At 44.4% G+C, this 9,681-nt stretch overlaps 1 protein-coding gene across 4 annotated transcripts; it reads right to left on the reverse strand.

The window, feature by feature from the left end:
• Positions 1 to 1,444: 1,444 nt before the first annotated feature.
• LOC120832500 (uncharacterized) lies at positions 1,445 to 9,664 on the reverse strand. Of its 4 annotated transcripts, none has more exons than XM_040198796.2 (17): positions 9,016 to 9,664; positions 8,608 to 8,704; positions 8,395 to 8,484; positions 8,153 to 8,296; positions 7,894 to 8,052; positions 7,732 to 7,810; positions 7,476 to 7,635; positions 7,199 to 7,342; positions 6,841 to 7,031; positions 6,622 to 6,757; positions 6,476 to 6,533; positions 6,250 to 6,382; positions 5,927 to 6,074; positions 5,465 to 5,822; positions 4,830 to 5,357; positions 3,308 to 3,414; positions 1,445 to 1,947 (listed from the first exon to the last, which is right to left on the reverse strand). In XM_040198796.2, exons 1-17 carry the CDS (start codon positions 9,163 to 9,165, stop codon positions 1,870 to 1,872), a joined length of 2,760 nt encoding a protein of 919 aa, XP_040054730.2. In that variant the 5' UTR covers positions 9,166 to 9,664; the 3' UTR covers positions 1,445 to 1,869. The 4 variants fall into 4 exon arrangements, with proteins under 4 accessions (XP_040054730.2, XP_077946043.1, XP_040054732.2 ...); XM_078089917.1 differs by having other exon boundaries at positions 5,465 to 5,819; positions 6,250 to 6,379; positions 9,016 to 9,191; XM_040198798.2 differs by having other exon boundaries at positions 5,465 to 5,819; positions 9,016 to 9,191.
• Positions 9,665 to 9,681: the final 17 nt, after the last annotated feature.

The raw sequence follows: 9,681 nt of genomic DNA on the forward strand, positions 1-9,681 counted from the left end.
AACACACACACACGTAAGTCGGTGCAGTCACACATGAGATTAATGGTTTGTGTATACATGGTGACAGTCCTTAAGGACGGGCAGGTAGCTGTCACAGCCATCTGACACGCTTCACTGAGCCCATCTGGTGAGCCGGCCAAGGTGTCTTTCAACCTTCCTCAAGCGCCCGCCTCGGTGAAGCCCACAGTGCCCTCCAGTGGGGGAGGCATCTGCATACTCAGACAATCCTTGCCCTGTTGTTGTATAGAGCTGCAGGATGAGGCAAATTGTTGGGATAAATAATGTTATTGTTGAAAAATTGGTTTTAATACTGATAAGAAAATGGCAAATGTGAAACGGTAAAGTGAGAAGCGCCGTTTGAAACTGGCATTGAGTCATTATGTGTCCGAGAATATAAATCGGAAAGCCGTTTCCTGGGAAATATCCCACAGAATAGAAAGACAAGTATTTATAGTGGCGCTTTCCAGACATCCGACGGCTATTAGTATCCATCTACTGCAGCATTTTGCATCCTCTCCCTTGCGCATGATTTATGTGTCATTTTCCTGCATCGCAGCACTTTGATTTCCATGATGTTACCAGCTCGCAGGTTAGCTCGAGTCATTGTGTGTGTGTCGTCTTGGTTTGCTTTAAAGCATCATTCTTACTTAGTTTTCACCCTCATTGGGCTTTTCTCTGCCCTGGAAGATCTTTATCTGGTGTATGATAAATTGTCCACCTGACTACTCGCTGTAATAAATCCCTTCGCAGTTTAGACCTTTCTGTTGATGTATCATCACTTGAGTATTGCACAGCTTGCAGCTTTAGAAAATGTCTAATAAAAAAAGAACAGTAAAAAAAAGTCGGAGGAAATGAGGAGGGAGCCATAACTCTGCTGCTACGCAGATGTTGTCTCAGCTTTACAACATGAGCAGACATGATCTGGTAACAGAGGTGCTGCCACACCTGCAAGGTCGCAGGGAAAAGGCCTATAGAACTCCATGCAGCACTCCTGTCTTACACAAGCAGGAGATTACATGCACATCCACACACACACAAACTCCAAGCCCCACGTTTAAATAATACAGCATGTGTGGGCTTGTGAACTAGGCCCCCAGTGGAGACCCAGTGCAAAAGTGTGTCAAGCTGAAATATGTGTTAAGTTATTCACCCCCCAGAACAAGCCGTTGAGGGAGGGAAGGAGGAGAATGCTAACCCAAATGTAGTCCCTTGGCCCTCTGCAAATATGGAGAGCGATGGCTAGCAGAAAGCATTGGGAGGTCATCCATTTTTCATGAGATCCAATGGCAGATAAGCAAACATCCTATTTTCAAGAGGAAAAAAAAAGTAAAGAATCTTATGCACAGAATCCTTTTCAAGGACACCATCACTGTAATGTAGTGCATTTATGTTTGAAATGGACCAACGTGCATAATTTTGACCAGATAATACAAAATACACAACACAAGCAAAACCATTTATTTTACCAGGGTTTTGATTAGATATACTCTAGATTTAATAATTTAGGTTTATCAATAATTCCTGAGGAATTAATTATTGAGTTTTTCTCACACGTGGTATGACAGTGGAAGGAAAAGGGTGTGGCAGGACGATATCCCCAAGTAGCAGAGATTTCTGATAGGAGAAGCCAAATGATGTGACCAGTTGATCACTGTCGAAGGGGAGATGGATGACTTCAAGGTGGAAGTATAAATAGTCAGTAAATTAATACAGGTGTGAGTTAATCCCTACAAGAACGCTATAAATGAATAAATCAAATTCATATTTAGACTCAAATTTCTGAATCAAAAGAAGGATCCACCATTTCAAAAGACTTAGAGAATAAAGTACACGTCCTCCACTGCCCAGTGTCAGAGATGTGCTAAATCTTCATGCTCTCTTTCCTCGTTTTCCTTTTCTTCCACTTCTTACGGCACCGTGGCAACCTGCAGGCTCCTCTTTGTCTGCCTGCAACACAAAACAACAGCAAAAACAGACACAATTACATCCCCATATCCTGGGCAGTGATGTGGAGGGCCTGATGAAATATCCTGTACCCATTAATCTTTTCCCAGGGGAGGCGCAGGAGACTGGAAGCACTGATTAAATGCTCCTAATATAGGCCATTCGTCTCCCCTCAAATCTTGAGCCTACATTCAACATTCAACATCACCACTATTCTCCGCCTCTCTCTATGCAAATACTGCTGTTTTCATACATTTCATTTTGTGGTATATTTTCAAGAAGCATGATCTCTCTGGTTTGCTCCTAAGATTCAATCATCATAAACAGTCATGCTTGAGGTCATATGGGAGGAGATCAACATTTGTAGTTTACACTGATAACTTTAATATCCTGCTTCTCTTATCTTCGGCCAATCTGGCTTATAAAAAGATAAAGGCCTGTTAGTGATTGTCTTCAACTCATTTTCACACATTAGTCATTATTATCTTACTATCTGGTAATTAAGAAAATCCTAGACAGCGTCATGTAAAGCCTGGATGGACGATTAGATAACACTAACAGCACTTCTTTCAAAACAACCCCATGAAACACACACTCTGAGACCGCAAGTTAATGGATGTAATGCATTTACTACAAACATGCACACGTCCCAAACAGATTGTCCTTGATAGACACACAGTGCTTGTACAGTATCGGGTTCTCATAAATGAACATGGCCTAATCACATTTCGCCTGCCAAGCTTCATGTGTTCTCTAATTCTGAGGATAATAGTGAGGTGACTGCATCCCAATCAAGCAATTATCCAATGAAGCCTCGGTAAAACAATTACCTGGTCGTATCCATGCGATGATATAATAGTGCTTAGCAGCGTAATATCCAGGTTGCTGCCAAACAGGGAAATGATGCACTATAAAAAGGTGACATCAGTGTGAGGCGTTGTATTTTAGAAAATTGTATAATAGCTACTTTCTGCGGTATTTCATGCACATTTGACTCCATACTCGTACTTTCAACATACAAATACAATTGATTCACGTCCCCAGGCCCTCCACATCACTGGTGCTTTATGTTTGGAAAAATGACATCATTTCAGGCGGAGCTCTTAAAAGCAATGGTGCTCATGCTGGAGGACGGGAGAAAGGGGGATGAAGGGTAGTAAAGAGGGCACCTGCTGTGTTGGGATGAAGCAAAATCCCCAGGGACCAGAAATGAGATCATCCGAATACGAGGACGTTGGAAAGCTTCCTGGCTGGAACAACAGTGACTCCTACTGGCCGGACTGGCTTGTGCCTCCTTCTGTTTGACTATGGCACCGCTTCTATGTACATTATATGTCATTTAAAACACAAGTACAAAAAGTACCTTTTTGCCCTCTCTGCTGTCTCCGCTTAGCTTCACACTGAAGTCCCCAAAGTTGACCAGACTGCAGGAATATGGTTGGCATGTTACAAGAGACGGTCTCCAACTATCTGTGAATGGACAGAAACCAACTTTAATTAAAACAACATCAGATCCTGTTAGAATCTCACCCGTTGTAATAAACTAATCGCTGCAAAAATCACCTGCAATAGAAAAGACAAACACAGTATTTGGTTAATTTCATGGGGCATTGGTGCAGTTATGCCTTCCACTCTTGTGTCAGTCATGTTGGGCGTGCGGCAATAGGCCGTAGATCCCGAACGCCGAATGGTGATCAGTGGGATTCAGCAGATGGAGGGAGGTCTGCTCACAGTGGTTGACAGTCCCCCAGTAGAACGTGTGGGGGAAGGGGTTGCTTTATGGATCACTGACTGCTGCAGCAAGGTTAAGGGAACCAATCACTTCCTCGGCCCCCCAACCTCCCCTAGCTGCCAAGACCACCTGCCTCTGGTACATGTGCTGGTGTCCTGCACCCTGCAGTGAACAGCAGCACCTCTGACACACAATCATGTCCAGCCTTAATACAAACAGATTTTATTCATCCTCGGACCCCAGCTAGCAGTGACATGAATTGGGTTTTCAATTATGATATTGCTAATGACCTTTTGCAATGTTTTAGGAGCGGTGAATGTCAACAAGGCAACTGGTAGCCCACATTTGATTATCTTTGCGGACTAGCAAGATAGTTTTTGTTCTCATATATAGCAAATTCATAGAATTGTTGGCAAAAAAAAAAAACACGTTAGGAAAAGGAACGTATGAAAATATGAAAATTCCTCATATATTATGTAAGTGATATGTTGAAAAAATGTCTAGTATAGTATGCCTAAGTAATGTAGCAAAAATTCCTAATATAAATGCCGTCAAAAGTAAAACAATATAATGTTGAAAACAGTTAAAGTAATTCATGGTATGTAAAAAAAAGTAATAATGTGGTGAATATAAAATATATCATGAACATGTCTTAAGGGATGCAGTAAATACACATTCTATAAAGTTATAAAAATATACACAGATGCGTAAACAGTTTCTTTTAATCAAGAGAGAATTCAATTTGAGTGACACGGTTTATTAAATGTTAGACTATTAACAGTGTACGCTGGGACGTAGTACGTTAAAGTCATGCTGTGGCTGGATGAGGAATGTTCCCTACTGGAGTCTAGACTCTGTAGCTGGTAGATTATACATTTAACGCGTTGGTGACAATTTGGCTCATTTGAGGCAACTCAAGTTATTGACAGATGCCGGACAGTTGGATACATACAAATACTACTGGAAGTGAAAATGGAGGAGTGAGTTTTTTTTTAGGAATGATTCACGGCACACACATCGTACACACATCGAACTCTTAAACAGGGATCTATGTAAAGATGTTTAAAGTCACGTATGACGGACGGCTGAACGCATAACCTAAAAACACTTTGCATTCGACCGCTGACGTAGAAAAAGGTCCCAAAGTCTTCACCTGATGCGATAGTTGCTCCTGGCGCTGGCGCAGGAGGAAGGCCAGAAGAAGCTCTGCAGGTTTCAAGGTCTCGTTTCCGCCATCTGCCCACTCTGCCGTGAGAGAGCGGGGCCACTGTGTGCCCGGCACGGGGCTCATCCATCTTTAATTGGGCCTTCGGGGGGGTTTCACTGGCGGTGCCAGCAGGAGCAGAGGTGGTTATGACGCTGCAGGTCAGGTTAGGGGTCAGATTGGGTGTAACAGTGCTGGAGAGAAGGGATACGTCCTGCTGACCAGTCCCCGCTGAGACCTTTGAGCTCCTGGCAACAGGATCCTCTGCCAGAGGGCTCAGATGGGGGCCGGTCGGCAGGTTCTGCGTGGTTCGGGACGTGGCGCAGGAGAGGCCTTGACTGAAAGTGAAACGGAAACTATGCGAGGGAATGCAGGCCGATTGCTCTTCTTGGTTGAGTGACGTCGCAGCACTCCTCAGATCGGTAACATCTGGGGGACTGACGATGATTTCTTCTCCTTTACAGCGGACCATTTTCTCTGAAGATAAAAGTTTGTTTTACTTACATTTTTATATTTTTGAAATTTCTTTTATCCCCAGGATGTATCTTGATGTAAATGACTTACAAATAAAATCACAGACAAACCTTCTGCAGGAAGCCCCAGCTCTATCTCGATGTCTTTGTCGATAACAGAAATAGGGTGTGTGGCGCCATCTAGTGTCACCGTCTTCTCAGTGCAATCTGACAAGGCGTCAGCTGATGAAGGGGTTCTGCTCCCTTCTTCTTCTACCTCCTCCGCATTCTCCTCCTCCTCTTCCCCGTGTTGGTTCTCTCCCTCAGAGAGGAAAGAGGAGATCCTCTGCAGAGTCAATGTACGTTGGTACACGTAAGGATGGTCCTGCGTCGACGGAGGCGAGCAGGAGGCTGAGGTGATGACGGGGACAGACTCGCAGCCCAGGTCTCCAGAAGAAGAAGAAATGTGCTCCGGCGCCCGAGGTCGCTGCTGCGACAAGAAAAGATTTAAAATGGCAAAGATCAAAATTCCTGAAAATCAATGTGTCTGTACTGCTGTGGTCATTTCTTCACAGCGACAGTCATGCTACGTACATTGTGGACGGGCTTTTCGTCTCTGGGTTCATCTGCGCGTGGTGCTCGCTCTGCATCGTCCTTTGTGAGGAGACGGAGAACCGGCGTTGACAAAAACGTCTCTCTGCTGTTGGATTGTCTCGCACTGGGATGTGGCCACACCACCTCACTGGAATAAAGAACGCAGATCAACGCTCAGTTCAGTTCTTGGGGGTACTGGAATATATCTTTCATGTGTAACATATGCTGGTGTATACTGTGTTTATGGGAGGCCCCTTTACAGACTATATTTCTAACTATATTTAATTAAAAAAGAAACAATTACGAATATACAAGTGCAGTACCTTATTTTAGAAGGTGGCTGTCTCACTCCTATCACCGCCTTCCTGACTAGTTGAACCAGGTCCTCTGGGGACACGGTTGTGACTCTGTGAGCCTGGTACAGTTTGGCAGACAGTGGACACGGCGCTGTTCCTGCTGACAGATCTGTTACTTAAATCTCACGGTTAAATACGATGCATTTTCATTTGTTCTGACGCCATTCAAAAGAATTCACTTAATCTGCCCTACCTTTCTTCATGAGTGCCAACTGTGATTTTGCAGTTTCATTTTTAATGTCCCCTTCATCCTTTTTTTTTAAGAGGGAAAACACATTTCACAGCTCAATAATCTTTGTTGAATATGTCTTTTTTCTGTCTTACTAGACATTGACTCACGTTATATGGTGCAGGGATGACCTTTAAAGCCTGTGCACACAGACCCAACCCATTACAAGCCTGGAGGAAGTACATGACCATGTGGTCACGCTCCACGTTGCTTCTCCTCAGCAGAGCCCAGGCTTCAGATACGCGACTGGCGAGCAGAGACACCGTCAGTGACACGCAATAAAACAATTAGTGATGATTTAATGCACGACCAGCCGGCCATTAGCGTACCTGTTTTGAAGCAGCACATCTGTGCAGAGCTTGGCGTCCTCGGTGCTCTCTAACGCGGGTCCGATCCAGCGGAGGTACCTTAGCGCCAGCTGAGGCCGCTTCCTTGTTAGCAGACAGCGAATGATGCAACGATGCTGCCAAGGGAGGCTGGGTGCAGCAGCCCCGGGGCTCAGCAGTAACTCCATGGAGGCCTGGATACAATGCGACATGACAAAGACTAAATATTTTCTTCTAACTTTTGAAATGTTTCCTCCACACTCGTCAGCTTGCACAGGCTCATTTCAATGACTTCATAGCTAATGAAGTTAGCAGCGGTCACTCACTTAGTGTATGAATAGTTTGCTCCTTGGTTATTTACCTTGACGTGTCCACGGTCAAGCATCCAGAAGGCCCTGATTTGTTGGGAAAAGTTGCGGGAAATAGTGAAAGCGAGGCAAAAAGATCGGAGGAGGTCGTCTTTGCACTGCAGGAAGTTCGCCATATCCAGGACAAAGTACATGAGCTGTGATGCATTTAAGTTAAGATCTAATAACCTGAATCACATTTACAGTATTTATGTAGAATCAAGAATAGAAGACAAGGGGCATGTACAGTGTGTTCCATAGAATATGCTGATATTGTATTTGGATGGATACGATCGCTTGAACTGACTTGTGGTCCATGTGAGGCACCAACACAAGCTTCAGCAGGGCCTGTAGATTAGGAGGAGGATAGCACGGCTCCGTGGATTCCTCAGAGGTCCAAATGCAGCCGCGTTGTCCGTCCAGCTGAGTGACCATACCCTGTATCAAAGACCTGAATCGTTCCATCGAATTGGAAAAGCACAGAAAAAATAAAAAGAGAAACTACGGCGGGAGGGAGAATGTAGCTTTGGTAAATCATTGGCGTTACCCTGGTGTCTCTAATGATTTCCGGTGGCTGTGGTCCATTTCCTTCCACATCTGTGTGATGTGTTTCAGCCCGTGAGCATCTAAGCAGACAACAGGAAAACTATTTTGGGTACATAATATCAGCTCATCGATATAATGTACCCTGTGTGATTTTTATCCGTACCAGGGTACTTGGGAAGAAGACCCATGATGGCCCACCACTGGACCAGCCGCCCCAGCCAGATGTGTTGCTTTAGTGCCCCGTGCTCTCGGCTCCAGCAGCCATGTCCGTTTTCTGAGGATCTGAATGAATCCCTGCAGACCGTACATGGGACCCCCATAACTAAAAAAATGAATTAAAAAAATAATAAAAATGTGGAATTTACATGTGAATTGGTTAGGACAACTGCAGGGACTGATATCGACGTGTTGTTCCAGTGTACCGTGCCAGATGTGGGCCGAACCCCGCTGCCTTCTAGCCCACTGGGCCAGGGTGAGCAAGTTGCTCAGTCTCTGGAGCAGCGTGTGCACCATGTGGAAAGAGCTGCGGTCCAGAAACATCCACAGGCCCTGGCTGCAGCTCAGACCTAGTAGAAGACACAAAAACATATTTAAACACACTGTATATATGAAAATATAAGAAAACGATCCTTGGAGAGTGTTTGAAAAAGGAACATGTGCTCACAAAGTGTTAACAGCTCCTTTTTAGCCAACTCTGATGTCCTCTGTACCCAGATGATGAAAGTCAGTTGGGTTTCTTTCACATGAGCCTCCCCTGCAGTAATGTAGTATTGGAGATGAAATGTTACTGAAACGCACTCAATTAATAAAAGGGGTTTTCTTTGCGTGTCTCTGTACAGAATTCTGATCTGATGGTCGTAAAATGCTCCTCATGTACCTTCAGCAGTGAGCCGCCGCAGCCAGCGGATGATGGCTCGTATGTTGTTGCTGGCTAACGCCTCGGACCACTGGCTCTCCGGATCCAGCATGGTGCCCTAAGAGAAGGGAGGTCACATGGTGGGATTCAAGGGGCCGTAAATGAAAAGCAAAAACAAATGCTGGCACCTATATTCGATCACAGAGAGGTCAGTCATGTAGACATCTTTAGTGCTGGAGTTCAACCGATGGCTCCTATGAATGTTCTCATGTGCTTGAATAACTTGTGCACATAAACCTGCTAGACACTTTTCCATAATTAGATCATTTGTGTCGCAACAGATTAAACTGTGAATGTGCTAGTCAGCATTTTGAGCATTTTTGCCTCTATACATTTTTCCTAAGGATAAGTGGGATTCTCGATACTTGCCTGGTCTGGTTTTCCTGTCGGTCGTTTCCTGCGTGTTCCGTCTGCCTCGTGGATTAGCTGACTGGCCCGGTGGCCACGGTAACGTTCTCCTCTTACACAAGCTAGTTGGGAAAATGTTAATCCACTAATCCACTCACTCTCAGTCAACATTTCATTGGCTGATTCGCAGTCTGTGTGTGCGTACGCGTGTTGAAATTAGAATCTGGAAACAGAATATCGTGGACCAGTAAGAATGAATGGAAGACTGCAGGAGGGAATGATAAAATATGATCAAATATAACGGCCATTTGTCTTATATTTTACAAACAAAACAATCAGTCAAGAAAATGAAAAGAATTTTCAATTTTCAAGAAGCAATTTCTGTTTGACAATCACATAGTTTAAACCCAGCGTTTACCCTTCATGACCTTTCTTTACTTCTTTAGATCATGCGTGTGCGGGCAGCTCATGTTGACATGTTGTTAGTTGAAAAATAATTCATTCAGAATCCTTTGCGTGTAAGTGAATGGATGTGTAATGGGAACAATTAACGATAAAACATCACTTATCAGAATGTGCAAAACGGATATCACCTCTTTCTTCCTCCACTGTGAAAACAAACACCGTGGCCGTGGAGCGTTACTTTCACAGGGCTGCGACAGTCAGATTTGCGTAGGTGGCAGAAGG

Source organism: Gasterosteus aculeatus, chromosome 15, assembly GCF_964276395.1.
Source record: "Gasterosteus aculeatus chromosome 15, fGasAcu3.hap1.1, whole genome shotgun sequence".
NCBI classification, from domain to species: Eukaryota; Metazoa; Chordata; class Actinopteri; order Perciformes; family Gasterosteidae; genus Gasterosteus; species Gasterosteus aculeatus.

Excerpts from the sequence above, each read along its gene's own strand:
- LOC120832500 (XM_040198796.2), bottom strand. The coding sequence starts at position 9,165 with ATGTTGACTGAGAGTGAGTGGATTAGTGGATTAACATTTTCCCAACTA. Across the intron at positions 7,343-7,475 it reads ACAAGTCAGTTCAAGCGATC|CTCATGTACTTTGTCCTGGA; the intron begins GTATCCATCCAA and ends AATGCATCACAG. Across the intron at positions 7,032-7,198 it reads TTGACCGTGGACACGTCAAG|GCCTCCATGGAGTTACTGCT; the intron begins GTAAATAACCAA and ends CATTGTATCCAG.